At 45.4% G+C, this 21,751-nt stretch overlaps 1 protein-coding gene across 1 annotated transcript in view; it reads right to left on the bottom strand.

Moving 5' to 3' along the window:
- Positions 1–21,751, bottom strand: part of EXOC3 (exocyst complex component 3) — a 230,627-nt gene that overhangs the window by 134,660 nt on the left and 74,216 nt on the right. Inside the window, exons 4-5 of the mRNA XM_082257483.1 lie at positions 10,592–11,273; positions 1,161–1,278 (exon numbers count right to left, since the gene is read on the bottom strand). Coding sequence (XP_082113609.1) covers positions 1,161–1,278; positions 10,592–11,273 — 800 coding nt within the window. The remainder of the gene's footprint in view (positions 1–1,160; positions 1,279–10,591; positions 11,274–21,751) is intronic.

The following is a 21,751-nucleotide window of genomic DNA, read 5'->3' as shown; positions in this document are numbered from 1 at the left end:
GACTGCTGCGCAAATACAGTGTGACATAAAATATTACAACAATCGCCATTTTATTCTGTAGGGTCTCTGCTAAAAAAAATATATAAAATGTTTGGGGGTTCTAAGTACTTTTCTAGAAAAAAAACTGATTTTAACTTGCAAGCAACAAGTGTCAGAAAAAGGTCTAGTCTTTAAGAGGTTAAACTTCCTTTCTCCCTGGCAGAGGGAAGGAAAAGATACAATGTAATCATTTTGTTTATAGTTACTGGGAGACTTATGCTGATAGGCGTTTGTTTGCGGGAGGCTTTTTTTTTTTTTTCCACAGCTGTTCTCTCTGCTTCCTCACAGCAGCTATGCAAAGAATCGAGCATATGTCAGGTTTAGATCGTCAGGGGGGGTGAATCGAGATCGCGATTTTCATACGATTAATCGTGCAGCTCTAGTATATGTATATATATATATATATATATATATATATATATACATATACACACACACACACACATATATATATATATATATATATATATACACACACACACACACATATATATATATATACAATATAACGCATGAATTATAATCTAATCAATAATATAATTTTATTATATAATATATATATATATATATATATATATATATATATATATATATATATAATAAAATTATATTATTGATTAGATTATAATTCATGCGTTTGTGTTTCAAATTTATCACATCTGGGATGTCTACTAGAGTCTTGTTTTGGTCAGGTTTAAGTCAGTAATTACTAAGAATTGTAGGCCTATAATACATAACGCCAAATTTCCATGAAAAAAATTGTACCGCTTTTGGTACAGAATTCCTGACAGAATCATACCGCCAGGGAGGTTAAGGGAACGGTATCCATTTTTTTTTTTCAGATCTGATTGCCATCTGTGACTCCTTTAAAAGGGCCTTGCATCATTTATTGTACGGTTGACCCTGCAGTAAAAATTGTTAAAGTAACTGACTGGGGTTTGCCCACTCACTTTTCATTCCAAACAAAAAAGATAAGGAAATGCAGTGACATATAATTTCAGAAATGAATAACATTTTTTTACTCTGTTCAAGAGCAAAACAAAGCTGGAGCTGGGCTTTAACAGATTGTTCTTTGGTAAATTTTGCATTCTTTACATAAAACAATTAAAAATGTTGCTTACCTGGAGAGTTGCCATGTACTTATGCAGAAGCTGGTCTACTATTTCTTCAGAGAGAAGTGGCTTTAGCAACTTTACATCAACTTCAGGAACTAAGTCTATATTCCCCATCATTTCAGAACTGAAACAACAATGAATAGGTTATACTTCTAAAATATCATTAAACACTTCCTATAGACAAATGATGGTTGGGTGGTTACTTTCCTATCCTGACAGGACGTCATATGACATACTGTCAGGAAGCGCCGATCACATGGCAGCGCAATCTGTCACCTGCCATGTCCACAGGCCGGTACCATGTGACTGTCGCGACGAAACACAGCAGGTCACAAGACAATTGTACACATTGTATGGCTTACTTTTAATGCCATCCATTGTGCACAATTGTGTTGCTAGCTGTGATTGGTCAATCTGATTACATGGTACAGACAGGGCCAATCACAGCCCATCTGTACAATGTGATTAGCTTTGACCAATCACAGCTAATCACAACAAAACAGACTGAATGACTCAGTTTCATTCAGTAAAATGCTTGCTTATAGCAATGTAATACACTGCTATAAGCAATCCTGATGTGTAAAAAAAAAATATATATATACTTATATATATATATATATACACATACATACACTGATCACTTTCCCAGAGTAGTACAATGTTACTATGGTAGTATTATATTGTTCTGGTCTCAGTGTGTTAAAAAAAAAAAAATTAAAACAAATAAAATAACTTTCTTTTTCGTACTGTCACCAGTCAGTGTCCTTGATCACCACCACACCAGTTAGAAGGGAACGCTGCACTGTAATAGTGACAGTGTGTAAAAAAAAAAAAATAAATTGTGATAAAAAATTATAACTTCAAATAAACCCACCATGCCTCTTACTAAATACCTTAGACTGTCTACTTTTCAAAGAGGGGTCATTTGGGTGGTATTTTCTACTCTCCTGGCTCTATAGGGCCTTAAAGGCCCGTACACACGTGCAGATTGTCGGCCGAAAAGATTCGGGCCAACGACCGATCGGCCGATTTTCAGCTTGTTAGTATGATGCTTCCGACAGCCGACAGCGCACTTTCGGCCGAACAGAATCTGTCGTGCAAGCATTAAAATTTTTGTATGCCAACACCAGGACGGCCGATTGTTCGCCAGTCAGTACAGAATTCGGCCGACAGACAGCAGATTTGCAAGACTGGGCATGCTCAGAAAAGAAAAAACACAGGGAAAGTTAACCATCACATGACATCACTTCTGCAGTCGGTAGACAAAATTCGTGTGCAGTCTTTTGCACTTTTCAGCGGACACGACAGCCCGGGGACAAAAGACGGACGATCGGTCGGTCGACGATCGGTACGTGTGTACGGGGCTTAAGAAATGAGGCTGTCAGCACATCAGGATGGATCAATTATCAGGTATATAGCGGACTCTATAACTTTCCTAACAACAAAATAATATACACTGATTTGGGTTATTTTCACCAAAGAAATGTAGCAGAATACATTTTGGGTTAAATTTATAAAAGAACAATTATTTATTTGCAAAACTTTTTAACGAAGTGCTTTTTTTTTTCAAAATTTTCAGTGGGTTTTTTTTTAGTTAGCAAAAAAAAAAAAAAGTGGTGTAGAAATACCATCAAAAGAAAGCTCTATTTGTGTGAACAAAATGATAAAAATTAAGTTTGGGTACAGTGTTGCATGGCTGAGCAAATGTCAATAAAAATGAAAGCTGAAAATTGGCCTGGGCAGGAAGGGAGCAAAGGTGCCCAGTATTGAAGTGGTTAAACGATAATAAATCACATGGGCTAATCCTTCTGGGATGGGCAGGTCGGGGGTTAGATGCAAGGAAGAATGCATGGATAGGCTACTTTTCTTTGCACTTTGAAAATGCACTGATTTCCAGTAATATGGTGGTGCAGGAAGATGTGCTGGAAAGCCAGGCAAGTAGATGCTGCCCTTGCATAGGCAGAATATAAAAAAAATTTAAATGTTATATTAACCTCAGTATGTAGTGAGGTGTACATGGAAAACTGTGCCCAACAAAGCATATGGGTGTAAATTTGATTGCTGTGTCTTTTTACAGATATAGCCATTTTGCCTAAAAAATTGGATTTTTGTCTTACTGTAAAATCCTTTTCTCTGATGTTCATTGACAGACACAGCTCCATATCTTCATTTGACAGATGGGTTATGCTGCTCTTCCTAGGAGTAGGACACTAGGCAGAAAAGGGTTATCAAAAGTTAGCAGTGTCAGAAGAATACATAACCCAACTCCACAGAGGGGTGGGTGCTGTGTCTGTCAATGAACATCAGAGAAAAGGATTTTATGGTAAGACAAAAATCCAGTTGTTTTCTCTTTCGTTCATTGACAGACACAGCTCCACTTTGTCTTTGACCCGTGGGACGACCCAAAGCAGTGTCAACATGAGAGGTGGGAAGAACACAGCAACAAATATACTTCCCAAAGGCTAAACGTAGCCAGCCTGGTAAAACAGGAGCTCAACCAGGAACTAATGGAGTTTATCTGACAAAAAAGTACACCCTCAAAGAGGGCTAATCCTCTCCAACAGTGGCCTGCAAACCCTTGCAGCCAAAAAGAGGCATCTGCAGATGCCAACACATCCACCTTATAAAATTTTGTGAAAATGTGCACAGATGACCAGGTGGCCGCCTTGCAAATTTGCACCACTCACGCCTGATGATGGAAGGCCCAAGAGGCACTAAGCGCCCATGTAAAATGCGCCATAACAGGGAAAGGAGGATCCTGACCCTAATGGAATAGGCCTGCACCACCGCCTGCCTATCCATCTGGAAATGGTCGCAGCAGACGCAGCCAGCCCCTAACAGGACCCACCTGTAAGGACAAATAGGAAATCTGAGTTCCAGAACTACTCAGTCGTCCCCAGGTACACCCTAAATGCCCGAGGTACATCCAAAGAATGTAAGGCAAGCTCTTTAGGGAGCTTAGGATTTTATGTAAATGAAAACCAGAAATGACTTTAGGAAGGAGCAACTGGCAGAGCCGAAGCACCACTTTAAGTAAGGTGAACGACAAGACAAGTTGCCAGCTCCAACACCCTACATGCAGAAGAAAAAGCCACCAAGAAGACTACCTTCTGGGACATGTAAGCAGAGGAATCTCGTGAATATTTTCCAACAGCGGTTACTGAAGAACCGACAGCACCAAGTGGAGATCCCTCAAGAGCAATGGATACCACACTGGGGGAGCCAAGTAGCGACCCCCCCGAACAAAGGTGCGAACCACAGAAAACATAGCCAAACGACAATAGAAGAAAACCGCTAAGGCCGAACTCCCCCCCCCCCCCCCCATTCCCCCCCGGTGGTACCCGAGGCAAGACGCTGCTCCACATCTCGTTGGAAGAAAGCCAAACTTCGAGTCACCGAAAAGAAGCAGTGGTGAACCCCAAGAGATTCACATCAGCACAGTACGCTCTTTAAACGCGATGGTAAATCTACCTAGAAGTAGATTTACTAGCTTACAGCAGCGTGGGAATCACCCTCTAGCTGTCAGCACCTGGCTTCCGACAACCAGGCTGTTAAAGCCAACGACTGTAAAGCAAGATTGAAGATTGGCCCTTGAGCCAATAGATCTCTAAGAGGACGTCTCCAAGGAGCATCGACGACCAGCCGTATCAGATCTGAGTATCAAGACCGGCGAGGCCAGTCTGGAGTCACTAGGATGGCCGTACTACCTTCTGCCTTGAGCCTACGCTGGAGTCTTGGCAGAAGTTTTAGAAGAGGAAAGATGTATATAAGACGATACTGGACCCAAAAGGAGCCACTAGTGCGTCTCTGGCGTAGCACCTTCCTGTTGATATGGGAGGCCAACAGGACCACCTCAGGAGTTTCCCACCAGAGACACAACTGATGAAACATCTCCGGAGGAAATTTTCAGTATATCAATCGGTAGTCTGGATTCTTCCAGAGTCCAGACCCCCTGATCACATTCCGTGCCAAAAAAACGCCAACCGACTTGGACAGGCTGGCATCCGTTGTGACTACCGTCCAGTACAGGGGAAGGAAAATGTACCCTGTCGAAGCGCAGGAGAGCGAGGCCACTGAATCAGGGACCCTCTCATACCCCGGCTCAAAAGGGTCAGATTGTATAGAGACTGTGGATTATTGCCCCACATTGCAAGAATCTCTCTTTGCAGAGGTCTTGTGTGGACAGAATTTAGAACCTCGTCCCATGGGAGGAACACCCTGGCTCAGGCCGAGTCCAGAACAGACCCAGATAGTCCAACTAGGTGGACAGAACCAGAGCCAATACCTGGAAAAATGGATTTTTGTAAGATCTTACCGTAAAATCCTTTTCTCTTAAGCTCATTGACAGACGTAGTCTTCTTGATTCTCAAGAGCTGGGTTATGTTGTCTCCGCAGGAGTAGGACTAGGCAGAAAGACAAAACGTTCTGGCTCCACCTTAGGGGCAGTCCCTGAGGGTATATCCTCCCTCTCTCTGCTACAGGGAATCAGTTCTGTTTAAAGCAGTACAGAGAATTTAACCCAACCCAACTCAATGATAGAGGGGCGGGTACTACGTCTGTCAATGAGCTTAAGAGAAAAGGATTTTACGGTAAGATCTTACAAAAATCCATTTTTCTCTATCGCTCATTGACAGACGTAGTCTTCTTGATTCTCAAGAGCTGGGACATCCAGAAGCAGTGCCACAAATGAGGGGTGGGATTGACAAAATCAAATCCAATCTAGAAGGCCCAACCGGTGCCAAACTAGAAGTTTTAAAGGCTCATTATAAACAAAAAATGAGACTAAAGAAAAAATTTTCCAACGGAAAAAAACCCTCGAGTTAGACCACTGGTCTCCTCAAATTGCGGCCTGCAAAACCTTGCGGCCAAACGAGGCATCAGACGATGCCATTACATCAACTTTATAATGTTTAGAAAAGGTATGCACCGACGACCAGGTAGCCGCCTTGCACACCTGGACCACTGACGCCTGATGGCGAAAGGCCCATGACGCACTAAGTGCCCGAGTGGAGTGCGCCTTAACAGGGAACGGGGGCTCCCGACCCTTAATAGAATAAGCCTGCACTACCGTCTGTCTGATCCATCTGGAAATGGTCGCGGCAGATGCAGGCAACCCCTTTTTGGGTCCATCTGGGATCACAAAAAGTGAATCCGTCTTGCGAAACGAGTCTGTCGTTTTCAAGTATACCCTGATCGCCCGGACCACATCCAAGGAGTGTAAAGCAAACTCCCGAGGATGACTGGGCTTAGGACACAGGGAAGGTAATACAATTTCTTCATTCAGATGAAATTCTGAAACCACTTTTGGTAGGAAGGATGGATTCGGACGAAGAACCACCTTATCTCTATGAACCACCAGATATGGTGAACGACAAGATAATGCGGCCAGTTCTGACACCCTGCGTGCAGAAGTAATAGCCACCAAGAAGGCCACCTTCTGGGACAACGTGGGTAGAGGAATCTCCCTAATATCTTCAAAGGGAGGTTTCTGAAGAACCGACAACACTAAATTAACCTGACTAGACAGAAAAAAACTGATTCCCTGTAGCAGAGAGAGGGAGGATATACCCTCAGGGACTGCCCCTAAGGTGGAGCCAGAACGTTTTGTCTTTCTGCCTAGTCCTACTCCTGCGGAGACAACATAACCCAGCTCTTGAGAATCAAGAAGACTACGTCTGTCAATGAGCGATAGAGAAATTGAATTTCCAACCAAACTCCTGCAGTGTCCCCACAGTAATCTCCAGGTTGTCCTTCAGAGCATTCGAAGACTATGCTCGCAGAAGATGATCATCCAGGTACTCCAGTATCGTAATTCCCCGCTGGAACAACAATGCCAACACCGGGCCAACACTTGCGAAAACCAGAGTGGTTGAGGTGAGACCTCTTGATAATGCTCCTTGCCCACAGCAAGCCGAGGAAGCGCGGATGACCGACATACATGGGAATATGAAGGTAAGTGTCCTTACTATCAATAGAGGCCAGAAGATCCCCCTGATGTAGGGATGCCACTACCGCACGAATGGACTTAATTCGAAACATCTGTACCCACACAAAGCAGTTCAGAGCTTGAGGTCCAAGATTGCACCAACCTCGCTTTTCTTCCTGGGACCTGCAAACATGAAACAAACATTCCGAGATCTGAGACCAAAACAATCACCTTTTGTACTAGCAAGTCTTACACCGCCCTGAAGAGATCTAGCAGGCAGTCTGGGGATTAACGCAGGTTGGAAGGAAAGAACCTCTCTGGAGGAGAAGACCGAAAACTTGATCTTATAGCCGGAACGAATCAGCTCGTTGACCCACTTGACTTGAATCAAGGAGAACCACGGGTACGGAAAGAAACGAAGAAGTCCTCCCCCACCCCAGATACAGATGAGAGCGCCCCTTCAGGCAGAAGGGCTGTTTGTCTGCAAGTCTGGAAGGACCCGCTCTCGGCATAATAGACCGGGTCCTCATGGAACCTCCAGAGGAGACCTTTCCAGGGAGGCTCCGAACAGACGATTCCCCACAAAGGGAAGATCACATAAGGTCATCTGGAAAGTCTGGTCCGCAGACCAGCATTTTAGCCATATCATGCGCCAAAGGATCATTGCTGTCACGGACAGCCCAGAGACTAAGGGAGCCGCTGGCAGAGAGGCATCGCGGTCTAACTGCAACCCCTGGACCAACTAGTCTACCAGCTCCGCAAAAGCAGGAGAAATCTGTTCCCCCTCCAGATGTTGGCGCAAAAGCTTTGCCCACTTGGGAAAGTCAGGGACACCATGTTATGTTGAAAACTGGCCTAAGGACCGAACCGGCAACAGAAAACATGTTACAGGCCAAAGTCTCGGCTCTCCCGTCAAAAGGATCTTTTAAAAACTGTAGACTCCTCCACCGGAAATGGGGCAGAATTATTCAGCCTGGATGCCTTAGCCACATGTGGGACTGCCCACATACTCAACAGGGACTGCCAAGAAATACTGCCTATCGAAACGCTTAGGCACCGCCATATTGCGTTTAGAACAACTCAACTGACTCGCGACAATTTTGTCACAGTAGGCGGGAAAAGGGAAATACCTTTGTTGCTTTAGGGGATCTGCAGGCCCCAAGGGGACCAGTGTCTCTGACGCAGAAGCAGCAGCTGCATTCCCCAAGTTTTCCTGCACCAATACAATCAGTGCATTCACCAGCGTCCTTGAATGTGCAGTAAAAGAGGAATCATCCTCATCGTCAGAGCACCCGAAGTGCGTGGATACAGACCCAGTAGAGTCGCTATATGCTAAGCTCACCCAGAGAACATAATAAGCAGGGGAGGTTGCCGACCACAGTCCCACAAGGAGACTAGGGGTGCACCGATCCGACTTTTCTTGTCCCGATACCGATATCTGGCATTGTGTATTTGCCAATCCCAATACCGCTCCGGAACTACACACATACACAATATGCATGCAGCTGCAGTACAGAGCAAAACCGCTGCTTCATTTGTATGGCTCCTCCATTCACAGGCGGAGTGCATCTGATATCACTCCGCCTGTGAGCCGGACCTATACAGGAAGTAGCGGCTCCCATCCCATACTACTACTACACCAAGTAATGGACGGCTGAGCCAGATCGGCCCGTGGATCAGTTAATTTTACCAATCCCCCGATACAGCTATTGTGGCAGTATCGGCCCCCGATATCAGATCCTAATATCTGATCAGTGCATCCCTAAAGGAGATGCTGGCTAAAGGTCCACAAAAGGACCACCTATTAGACCTAAGGGTCGCCCTCCAAAGAGGACATATTAGGACAAAGCCCCCTAGAAAGGGGAAGAGGGGGACGCGCAGGCAGAGTACCCTCACACAATAACCCTCACACTGCTAAAAAATGCAGTGCCCCCACATCTCCCCCCCCAGTTTAAGGGGGCGCCAGGCATACCACATGTCCACCGCCCTGAGGAAGACGGGGGGAGGCGGACACCCGTCTGCTGCTCCATCAACCCGGTCAGCAGCCCGAACAGCCTGGTCATCAGCTCGGACAGTCAGCTGTGAGTAGGCTGCAAAGCAGTGGCCTAAATTTGGGGCCCGATTCGGCCCCGGACGGCCTGGCCAGGCACTCGAATAGCCGCGAGTAGGCCGCAGAACTGCGGCCTCAATTTTTGGCGCGATCTGGCCATGTGGTCAGGCACTTGGACAGCCGGGAGCAGGCCGCAAAGCCACGGACTACATTTTTGGCCCGATCCAGCCATGTGATGAGCACACCCGCGGATGAGGAGACATCTGCTCCCCCCTGCCCAATAACCACGACAGGGAGTCCAGAGGACATCCCTGCCCCAGTCACTAACCCCCAGTGGGCCGGGAACTTGCTCAAACCCCCCCCCCCCCGTGCGATCCAGACAGCCCGGTCAGCAACAACCACATCCATCCCCCCTTTACAGGAGCAAGTAGGTTGGGGGTAGGTTGGGGCCAAAGGACCCCCATGACAGTTAGAGGAGCTGGGGGAAGGGAACCTTGGGTCCAACCATCCCAAGGCATGGCCCACGTCCACCCTGAGGGACCTCAAAGGGAGAAGAGGGGACACTACTTACCACACCATGGAACCGGGTGAGCACCACCCTTGGCAGACCACCTTCCCATATTGAAATAGGGGGTAGTTGCGGGCTAGAGGTATGCTGTAACTCAGCCCACGACCAGGTCATGTGTGTTCTCGCGAGGTGTTTCATTCACAGGCCAGTCCCGTCCAGTGGGGCTATGTCACGGCCGACCTAGCCTGGAGCTGAGGCTTGCGTGCGCTCGCTGGCCAGACTGGGAAGACCGTAAGGGTCTAGGATATCTAGTCCTTTGCCCAGATCGGCAGTTGATTGTAGTTCTCACAGGAACCAAATTAATTGTATTTCTCACAGGAACAGAAAATAATAAAAGAAGAAAAAAATTAAGTTTAAAAAGGAAAAAATGCCAGGACCAGAGATCCCAGCAAGGAGCTAGGTCCTTACTTCTGAGTAGGCAGAAATAAAATTAGATCCTAAAGCAGGAATTGAGAGTATACCTCCTGGGACTGCCCCATAGGCGTAGTTAAGCTTTGTTAACTTTTGTTAACCCTTTTTCCACCTAGTGTCCTACTCCTAGGAAGAGCTGCATAACCCACGGGTCAAAGAAGATCATGAGCTGTGTTTATCAATGAACGAAAGAGAAAATGAGTAATGCAGTGGCTTAATGGTTAGCACTTCTGCCTTGCAGCAATAGCTAGGATGCTATCTGCATTGGGTTCACCCTGTACTTATATAGCTTTACTTCCACATTCCAAAAAAACATGCTGGTAGGTTAACTTACTCCTGTCTAAATTGTCCCTAGTATATCTGCATGTGAGATAGCAGGGATAAGAATGTATACTATTTAAAAAAACGCTGTTTAAATTCTTAGCACTAAATAAAAAAATTAAACAAGAAAAGTACTCAGATTCTGAAATAGTTAGTATTACCTATGGTAGGTGTTTAAAACCCAAGTAAGAATGCTGACAATTTCATTGGCTTCAAGATCTTCTAAAGCTAACTCCTGGATCCGAGAAGACAAAGCATTGTGATACAGTTCCAAAACTTTACTAAATATGCTATATGAAGGTGGAAAACACTGCACCATCAAGTTTTTGACTATTATAAGATCATCCAACACATAACGACGGATGATTTCCAAATGCCGCACCAACCACATTTTATCAGATTCTCTTGTCTCTGCTTGTGTACCCTCAATTCGTGCTCCAATTGTTTTATCAATAACGTCAAACATTTTCTGTTTCCACTTCTTGGGTCTTCCCGGTGGAATAAATCCAGTTTGTTTCCTTCTATCCATCATGCGTCGATCTATCTTCTCTTCCCTCTCTATAATGCGAACTACTGAAACAAGTAAGGTAGGATCCTTGCGAACAGTGGTTATCGATCTCTGTATTACCATCCACAGTTGTTTGGCCAACTCATCAGACAGATGTTGTACTTCACCAAAATAAGCTTGAATAAGATTCATGTCATGGGTATTTTTGCTATCCATACGGTATTGTTCATACATGAGGTCATCCCTAGAACACTCCAGGTCCATTAATTTACGATGTGCTTGAAGCAGTGCACCTTGTTCAATAAGATCTTGAGTCTCTTTTACGATTTCTGGGACTATGAGAAAAAAGACAATATACATTTTTTAATAGAAAAAAAAGCAAAAGAACAACAAAAGCAAAGTCTGATAAATATGATCTAATGGCAACGCAAAGTGTGAATGTTCCTTGAATGCCTAATTTGGAAGGCTGTGTTTTTATTTAGGTGAAAGTAACATTACTTATTTAATCGCTTGCCGACAGCCCTCCGAAGTTTTAATGCAGACAGGCAGAAGATTTGAAGTGGTTATAGCTGCAAATGGTGGGCCAACTCAATATGGAACCCTACGGACTAAGACTGGGATGTCATTAAAGTTCATGTGCGTGTAAAGGCAGGTTGTACCAAAACTTTTGGTAATATAGTGTATACAAAGAATAGCGCACACATGCAAAAGAAATGACTATCAAATATGGAGACAATCCATAAATAAAAATGGGGATTTAGTCCCACCATATGGCCATATCGTGCTCAAGCCCACCACTACGTCAAAGTACCCCATTATCAGTGGGTCCTACACTATCCATAAAAAAGGGGTGAATCCAGCCTCTCTAACCCTTGGAGACAACACTCCTTGCTGGGATAGATGTGCTAATGCACTACAAGAGACTCCTCCTTTGTCTACTTGATAGTGGACACTGATAGAGCACAGGTGTGTGTGGGGGGTGGGATGCTCAACCGCAGAAGTCTGGTCAGACCGAATACATAATAAACAAGCAAAATATAGGAGGAGTCCCATGTAGTGCATTAGCACATCTTTCCCAGCAAGGAGTGTTGTCTCCAAGGGTTAGAGAGGCTGGATTCACCCCTTTTTTATGGATAGTGTAGGACCCACTGATAATGGGGTACTTTGACGTAGTGGTGGGCTTGAGCACGATATGGCCATATGGTGGGACTAAACCCCCATTTTTATTTATGCATTGTCTCCATATTTGATAGTCATTTCTTTTGCATGTGTGCGCTATTCTTTTTTAATATACATGTTGCTTGGTCCATAGCTGCACCGGCTTTAGATATACATGTTCAGGGCTTGCTCCCCCAAATTTTTGCTTGTTTATTATGTATTCGGTCTGACCAGACTTCTGGGGTTGAGCATCCCACCCCCCACACACACCTGTGCTCTATCAGTGTCCACTATCAAGTAGACAAAGGAGGAGTCTCTTGTAGTGCATTAGCACATCTATCCCAGCAAGGAGTGTTGTCTCCAAGGGTTAGAGAGGCTGGATTCACCCCTTTTTTATGGATAGTGTAGGACCCACTGATAATGGGGTACTTTGACGTAGTGGTGGGCTTGAGCACGATATGGCCATATGGTGGGACTAAATCCCCATTTTTATTTATGGATTGTCTCCATATTTGATAGTAATTTCTTTTGCATGTGTGCGCTATTCTTTTTTAACCGCTTTAGCACTAGCCACTGTGCTGCTACTGCGGCACAGTGGCTCGTTATCGTCCAGCGACGTAGACCTACGTCGCTAGACTCCTCCCCTGTAGGCGGCGCTCGCACGCCACCGGAGGCGCGCTCCCGCTGTTTTCATTCACAGCGGGAGTCGGGCCAGGGGAGGAGCGGCGGCTATCGCCGCTGCTCTGCCCCGATCGTCGGGGAATCCAGTTTGGATGACAGGGAGTGACAGATCGGAGTGTTCAGCATAGCTGAAGATCCGATCTGTCCCTAGCTCACTCAGTCACCTCCCCCCCCACACGTTAGTAAGCACCAGGCATACATTAACCCCTCCCTCTCCAATAAAATTAACCCCTTCCCTGCCAGTGTCATTTTTACAGTAACAGTGCATATTTATAGCACTGATTACTGCAGTAATGTCACTGGTACCCCCAAAAGTGTCAAAAATGTCAGTCAAGGGTCCGATCTGTCCACCGCAATGTCGCAGTCCCGCAAAAAAAAAATCGCAGATCGCCGCCATTACGCGTTAAAAAAAAAAACACCAAAAATGACATAAATCTTTCCCTTAGTTAGTAAACGCAATAACTTTTGCGCAAACCAATCAAAATACACTTATTGCGATTTTTTTTTTACCAAACATGGGTAGCAGAAAACAAATTGGCCAAAAATGTAAAAAAGAAATTGGTTTTTACATCTTTTTTGGGGGGGAATTTCATATAAAAAAAAATGTTAAAAATATTGTTATTTTTTCAAAATAAACGCTTTTTTTTTGTTTATAGCGCAAAAAGTAAAAATCGCACAGGTGATCAAACACCACCAAAAGAAAGCTCTGTTTGTGGGAAAAAAAGGACTTAAATTTCGTTTGGATACGGCGTCGCATGACCGCGCAATTGTCAGTTAAATTCGCACAGTGCCGAATCGCAAAAAGTGGCCCAGACGTAAGACAGCAAAATGCTCTAGTGGTAAAGTGGTTAATATACATGTTGCTTGGTCCATAGCTGCACCGCCTTTAGATATACATGTTCACGGCTTGCTCCCCCAATTTTTTGCTTGTTTAATATAGTGTATACAGTCCAGTAAAATGGCCATGTTAGCACACTACTCATTAATAATATAAATACAGCAACCATAGACTATGCTATAGCTTTCCATATTTTTTAAGGCCCACTTGCATAACTCCGAGGACATGACGCCACTATCCTGAAGTCCTTTGCATGCGGAATCTGCAAACAGCCTCTATATTTTAAAATGTTTCCATGTTTTTAAAGGGTAAATACTGCAAATGTGCATGAAAGATGGATGCTAAAGGCTTGCCAGAGGGTGTGCTAATCTTCTGTATATTGCTGAGCACATTGTGATTATGTACTAATTAACCACTTTACCACCGGAGGATTTTGCTGTCTTACGTCTGGGCCACTTTTCGGCCCAGAAAGGGGAGCGTCTGGCGACACATTCGGCACTGTGCGAATTTAACTGACAATTGCGCGGTCATGCAACGCCGTACCCAAACAAAATTTACGTCCTTTTTTTCCACAAACAGAGCTTTCTTTTGGTGGTATTTGATCACCTGTGCAATTTTTACTTTTTGCGCTATAAACAAAAAAAGAGCGTAAATTTTAAAAAAAATAACAATATTTTCAAATTTTTTTTATATGAAATTCCCCCCCAAAAAAATGTAAAAATCAAATTTTTTAAAATATTTTGGCCAATTTGTTTTCTGCTACCTATGTTTGGTAAAAAAAAATCACAATAAGCGTATTTTGTTTGGTTTGCGCAAAAGTTATTGCGTTTACTAAGGGAAAGATTTCTGTCATTTTTGGTGGTTTTTTTTTTAACGAGTAATGGCGGCGATCTGCGATTTTTTTTGCGGGACTGCGACATTGCGGCGGACAGATCGGACCCTTGACTGACATTTTTGACACTTTTGGGGGTACCAGTGACATTACTACAGTAATCAGTGCTATACATATGCACTGTTACTGTAAAAATGACACTGGCAGGGAAGGGGTTAATTTTATTGGAGAGGGAGGGGTCAATGTATGCCTGGTGCTTACTGACATGTGTGGGGGGAGGTGACTGAGTGACACAAGGACAGATCGCAGGTTCAGCTATGCTGAACCCTGCAATCTGACCCTGCCTGTCACTTAGGAGATCCGCCCGCTCTGTTTACACAAGCGGGCGGATCTCCAGACTCGATTCCCCGACGATCGGGGAAGAGCAGCGGCAATCGCCGCTGCTCCTCCCCTGGCCCGACTCCCGCTGTGACTGAATACAGCAGGAGCGAGCCTCCGGCGGCGGGCGCGCGCCGCCGAGAAAGAGGAGCGTCTGGCGACGTAGGTCTACGTCGCCAGACGATAACGATCCACTTTGCCGCAGTAGAGCTCCAGTGAGCAGTGGCAAAGTGGTTAAAGTGTTTGTAACCCTAAAAAAAAAAAAAAAAAAAAATGTTATACAGCACAGTGCTGGTGTAGGCAGGCAGGGTCAGCTTATCACAGTTTATCATGGCTGCTGAGTTCCTGACACCGTGATCAGCTTACGTGCCATCCGTCATCTGCTGCTCTCCTCTGTCCCCCGTCCTCTCCCCTCCCTGGCTGTCAGGCTTCTGTGTCTGTGATAGGGATCGACCGATATCGTTTTTTCATTGCCGATACCGATATTTTGGTCATCGCGTATCGGTATTGGCCGATATTTTCGTACATTTAAAAAGGTTTTATTTTTTTACTTGACAGGTACTCTTGTGAAAGGGATGTGGGGGTCTAAAAGACCCCAAACCCCTCCTCTGCACTTAAACGCATTCAAAATGCTACGTTTGGCTGCTTTGAATGCTGTAATTTTTTTTAATTTGGCACCAGTAACCGGAAGTGATGTCATGAGAACACTTCCGGGATTTTGCATGGAGACCCGATCGGAGCCGAATTCGGCTTTGATCAGGTCTTCAGCGGCCGTGTAGGCTGGTTGCCCGGGTCTCCCGATGGGACGAGAGGCCCAGGCGAGCCGCTGAAGGCAGCAGGAGGGGACGTCCCCCCTCAGCCACATTGGTTGTCATTACAAGAAAGCCGACCGTTGGCTATGGACACCGGTACCGGGGTGATGCCTCTAGCTGCAGGCATCACTCCGGTACAAGCACTTTCCGAAATATCGGTAATATCGGCCACCTTGGTGGCCGATACAGATATATCGGGGAAAGTGCATATCGGTCCTCGCTAGATCGGTCAATGTAGTCTGTGAGAGATCCCTCCCCCCATCCTGTCGCTATTAGTAATAAAGTAAACATTTAAAAACTGTCACTACCAGCCCCGCTTTTGTGCAGCCATAAAACTAATTATTTATGGAAAACTAAGCCACTAAATATCGTTTTTCAGAGCTCTTCAGGCTGGGCACATCACTCCCGGCCACATCTTCGCCCCCATCTACGGGCTACGGCAGGAGGGGCTAAGAAGCCAGTACAGCGGTCACGTGACACTCTTCAAACAATGCTTATCACAATGTCAATAAATGGTATTAAAATGTGTGTATAGCCAGATGTATTTTTTCACTGTTAGAATAGGTAAGGGTAAAAACCATGTACGTTTTTTTTTATTTTTTTGCTGGGTACTGTTGAGCAGATTTCCCTTTGCTTCTATTCCTAAAGATGTAAAAAGAAATGAAAGGAAATCTCTCTAAAGAGGATGAATTTATCTAGCTGGGAGACAGACAATACTAACCTGGAAATTGAAGCACCACACCACTGTTAAGAGGCAATCCAAAAAGTATCCAGTGTGTTTTGGGGTCTTTGACTTTTATTGGAATAAATTTGTATCTGGACCTCTTTGTAGTGGTGTAGCGCTTCAATTTGCATTTTGGTTACATTAAACTACAAGCCAAGGACGACTGTGGAGATCCTTTGGGGTTTGGATCTGCCTCCCTATGATCCAGATTATTTACTTCAACATTAATATTTTTGCATAGCAAGAACAATTAAATAACCTTATGGTTCCAAAAATATTTTTTTCACTTTCCCCAAAAATATACAAAGCTAGCAATAGTTCTAATTCTTCCCTACTCTATTCAAAACTAAGGCCCCATGAACACAGGGCGTCAGAAAAAACGCGCTGCAGAGCCACTTCTAACGCCAGGAAAAAGCAGCTGTAAAAACGTGCTTTTAGTAGCTTTCTCCATTGGCGTTACTGCACGTTTGGCCACGTTGGCTTTTAGCAGCGTTTTTTCTGCCTCCATTCAAAATCAATGGTTGCCTAGGAGCCATCTTTGATACGGCTTTCAGCCCATTGATTTGAATGGAAGTCGGATCAGGATGATCCCACTTGTGGTGCGACTTGCGCTGTGAGAATCTTGAGGTGGAACTCCACGCCAAAATGGGGGAAAAAAACGGCGTGGGGTCGACCCCAAAATCTATACCAGAGCCTTATCCCAGCATGCAGCCCGGCAGGCCAGGAAAGGGGAGGGGATGAGCATACTAGGCCACATGCCCTCAACATGGGGGAGGGTGCTTTGGGGCAGGAGGAGCTCTGCACCCCCCACCCCAATGCACCTTGCCCCCATGTTGATGAGGACAAGGGCCTCTTCCTGACAACCCTGGGCGGTGGTTGTGGGGATCTGCAGGCAAGGGGCTTATCGGAATCTGGAAGCCCCCTTTAACAAGGAGCCCCCCAGATCCCGGACCCCCTCCCTATGTGAATGGGTATGGGGTACATTGTACCCCTACCCATTCACCCCATAAAAGGCAGTGTATGTACAGGAGACATTTTGAGAAGTTTATTAAAAATCTTCATCCAGTTACATAGTTAGTGAGGTTGAAAAAAGACATCAGTCCATCCAGTTCAACCTATGATGTGTGTGTGTGTTTGCTTTTAACCGTACATTGTATACCCCTGTATGTTGTGGTCTCTAAGGTGCCCATCTAATAGTTTTTTGAAACTATCAATTCTCCCTGCTGATACGACTGCTTGTGGAAGAGAATTCCACATCCTTACCGCTCTTACAGTGAAGAACCCCTTACGCACTTTAAGGTTAAATCGTCTTTCCTCTAGTTTTAGCGAGTGGCCAGGTGTCTTATTGTATCTCCTTTCTCTGAATAGTTTGTTCCTTATGCTAGGGTCGCCAGTACAGTATTTGTACATTGATATCATATCCCCCCTCAATCGTCTCTTCTCCAGAGAGAATAGGTTCAGTGCTTGTAGCCTTTCCTCATAGCTGATGTCCTCCATTCCCCTAATCATTTTTGTTGCCCTTCTCTGGACTTTCTCCAGTTCCAGCACATCCTTCCTGAGGACCGGTGCCCAGAACTGGACAGCATACTCCAGATGTGGCCGGACCAGAGTCTTGTAGAGTGGGAGAATAATCTCTTTATTTCTGGAGTGAATCCCCTTTTTTATACATCCCAGTATTCTGTTGGCTTTGCTTGCGGCGGCTTGGCATTGCATGCCACTGCCAAGCTTGTTGTCTACCAGTACGCCCAAGTCCTTTTCCATCCTAGACTCACCCAGAGGTTTCCCCCCTAGTGAGTAGCTTGCTTTCTGGTTTCTGGCCCCCAGGTGCATTACTTTACATTTTTCAACATTAAACCTCATCTGCCATGTAGTTGCCCACCCCGTTATTTTGTTCAGGTCCGCTTGCAAGGTTTCCACATCCTGCATAGAAGATATTGGCAAGCCTAGTTTAGTATCATCTGCAAATACTGAGATTGTACTAGATATCCCCTCCTCTAGATCATTTATGAATAAATTAAACAGGATTGGTCACAGGACAGAACCCTGGGGGACCCCACTTTCCACACCCGCCCAATCCGAGTACTCCCCATTAATCACCACCCTCTGGACTCTCCCCTGGAGCCAGTTCTCTATCCAGGTACTCACCTTATGGTCCATACCTACCTTCCTTAGTTTGTACAGTAAGCGTTTGTGGGGAACGGTGTCAAAGGCCTTTGCAAAGTCCAGATACACCACATCCACAGGCTTTCCTTTATCTAGGTGGCAGCTCACTTCATCGTAGAAGGTTAATAGATTGGTTTGGCACGAACGATTTTTCATGAATCCATGCTGATTACTACTTATAATACTGTTTTCATTACTAAAGTCTTGTATGTGGTCCCTTAACATCCCCTCCAAAATTTTGCAGACTACTGATGTTAGGCTGACCGGCCTATAGTTACCCGGGATACATCTCGGCCCCTTTTTAAATATTGGTACCACGTTGGCTTTTTTCCAATCAGCTGGCACCATACCCGTCTGTAAACTATCCTTAAAGATCAAGAATAATGGTCTGGCAATCACCTGGCTGAGCTCATTAAGAACCCTCGGGTGCAAGCCATCCGGTCCCGGGGATTTATTTATGTTAAGTTTCTCTAGTTTAGCTCTAAGTCTATATTCTGTTAGCCATGGCGGCACTTCCTGAGGTGTATTATTCAGTTCGGCCTTACAAGCAAGGTTCGTGTAGCCCCCCGATTCTTTTGTGAAGACTGAAGAGAAGAAATTATTTAACACTTCCGCCTTTTCTCTGTCCTCCGTGGCCATATTTCCTTTATCATCTTTTATGGGGCCAATGTGTTCTGGTCTCACTTTCCTACTGTTTATATACTTAAAGAACTCCTTGGGGTTCTTTTTACTCTCCTCTGTCCTACTGTCTCTCGTGTTCTATTTTAGCTGCCCTGATTTCATCTTTACATTTCTTATTACACTCTTTGTAATGCTTAAATGCTGCCAATGACCCCTCAGTCTTGTATTTTTTGAAGGCCTTTTCTTTAGCACTAATATACATTTTTATGTTGGAGTTTAGCCACCCAGGGTTTAGTTTTGCTCTTTTAAATGTATTTCCCTTTGGAATGGACTGGCCAATCCCCTTGTTAAGTATGCTCTTGAAGCACTCCCATTTTTCCTCCGTGTTCTTTGTTCCCAGGGTTCTATCCTATTTGATATTTTCTAGCAGCGAGCGCAGTTTAGGGAAATTGGCTCTTTTGAAATTCAGCGTCCTTATATTACCCTTGTGTTTCCTATTACTGTAATTAATACTGAAACCAATTGACCTATGGTCACTGTTTCCTAAGTTGTCCCGTATTTCTATATCCGTGAGCAGGTCTGTATTGTTGGTAATCAGTAGGTTAAGTACCGCATTGTTTCTTGTCGGTGCATTCACCATCTGACCCATGAAATTGTCCTGCAAAACATTTAGGAACTGCCTAGCCTTGGCTGAGTGCGCGGTTCCTTCTGCCCAGTCTATATCTGGATAATTAAAGTCCCCCATTATAATGACATTTCCCATCCTTGCTGCCAATCCTATCTGTAACATGAGGTCCGCCTCACCCTCCTCCCTCTGGTTGGGGGGCCTATAGCATGCGCCCAATATTACCTTCCCCACCGTTCCTTCCCTTTGAAGCTCTACCCATAGGGATTCTGCCTCATCCATAGCTCCATTATTAATATTATCCCTCATATTTACCTGTATACTGTTCTTAATATACAGACATACCCCTCCCCTTTTTTACCTTCTCTATCCCTGCGATAAAGGGAATACCCCTGAATGGTCACCATCCAGTCATGAGAGCTGTCAAACCAAGTCTCAGTTATCCCCACAATATCTAAGTCCTCCTCAAACATCAGCAGCTCCAGCTCTCCTATCTTGTTGGCCAGGCTTCTGGCATTGGTATACAAACCTCTTAATTTTGATTGGTTACATATATCCTCATTTGTTGTTATTAGGCTGCTCTCTTGATTTTTCCCCATACCCACCCTGGGTTTAGGAGCTCCGAACACCCTACCGCTAATGCCCCCATTTCTGCCCTCTGAATCTTGCTTTCCACTGGCTAATTCTACATCTGTACCCTGCCCCCCCCCGTCACCAAGTTTAAAAGCCCCTCTAACTTTGTGGCCATCCTCTCACCCAGTACGGCTGCACCCTCCCCATTTAGGTGCAATCCGTCCCTACCAAAGAGCCGGTGGCCGACTGAGAAGTCGGCCCAGTTCTCCAGGAACCCAAAACCCTCCTTACTACACCAGCTCCTCAGCCACTTGTTAACTTCCCTAATCTCCCGCTGCCTCTCTTGTGTGGCTCGAGGTACAGGTAGTATTTCGGAAAATACTACCTTGGAGGTCCTAGTCCTCAACTTAGCGCCTAAGTCCCTGAAATCGTTTAGGACTCTCCATCTTCCTTTGCCTATGTCATTGGTACCCACGTGTACCATGACAGCTGGGTCTTCCCCAGCCCCACCCAATAATCTGTTCACCCGATCCGCGATGTGCCGAACCCGAGCGCCCGCAAACAACAGACTGTTCGGCGCACACGGTCTTTGTCACAGATTACACTGTCTGTCCTTCTAATAATTGAGTCCCCTACCACCAGCACCTGTCTTTCCTTTCCCTTTCTCCCGGCCTCACTGGAGGAGTTCTTCCCCTGGCAGCTAGGGGCGTCACTCTGCTCCAGCAATGTTGGTCCCTGACTGGTTTCCCCAACATCACACAACGGGGCGTATCTATTGGGGTGCTCCAGCCCAGGATCAGCCTCCTTGCCTTGTCCCCTTCTACCCCTCCTAACTGTCACCCCTCTACTCTGCTCTAATGCCTGCACCTCCAATACTCCGCCCACCTCTGTGCAGACCCCTGCCTGCACCTGACTGGTACGATCCTGGCTCTCCTCTGGTATGGACATTCGTCTCAGTGTTGCCAGCTGCTTCACTAGATTCAGGACCTGAGCTTCCAGGGAAGCAACGTGCTTACATTTTGCGCATTTGTATTCACCCTCGATCACGTCTGAGGAACGCATACATATCACAAGATGTACACCGAGTCGCATCTCCACACCCGCCGGGCATTGTACCTACTAATCAAATCTAATGGGGATTCAGCAATTTAAGTCTATCCTATGTGGCTATTTCCTGGCTTCCTAACTCTACCTTCTCACCCTCTGGTACTCCGCTACACTCGCTTGACACTCAGTTGCACAACACTCACAATCTCACAGCCCGGTCAGACACACAACACTCAGTCGCACAGCCCGGTCAGACGCACAACACTCAGTCGCACAGCCCGGTCAGACGCACAACACTCAGTCGCACAGCCCGGTCAGACGCACAACACTCACAGTACACACAGGCAGCAATAGGTACTCC

Source organism: Pelophylax lessonae (assembly GCF_965119305.1).
Source record: "Pelophylax lessonae genome assembly, chromosome: 5".
NCBI lineage: Eukaryota > Metazoa > Chordata > Amphibia > Anura > Ranidae > Pelophylax > Pelophylax lessonae.
Note: the sequence above shows the minus strand (reverse complement) of the source record. Positions and strands in the feature narration are given on the sequence as shown.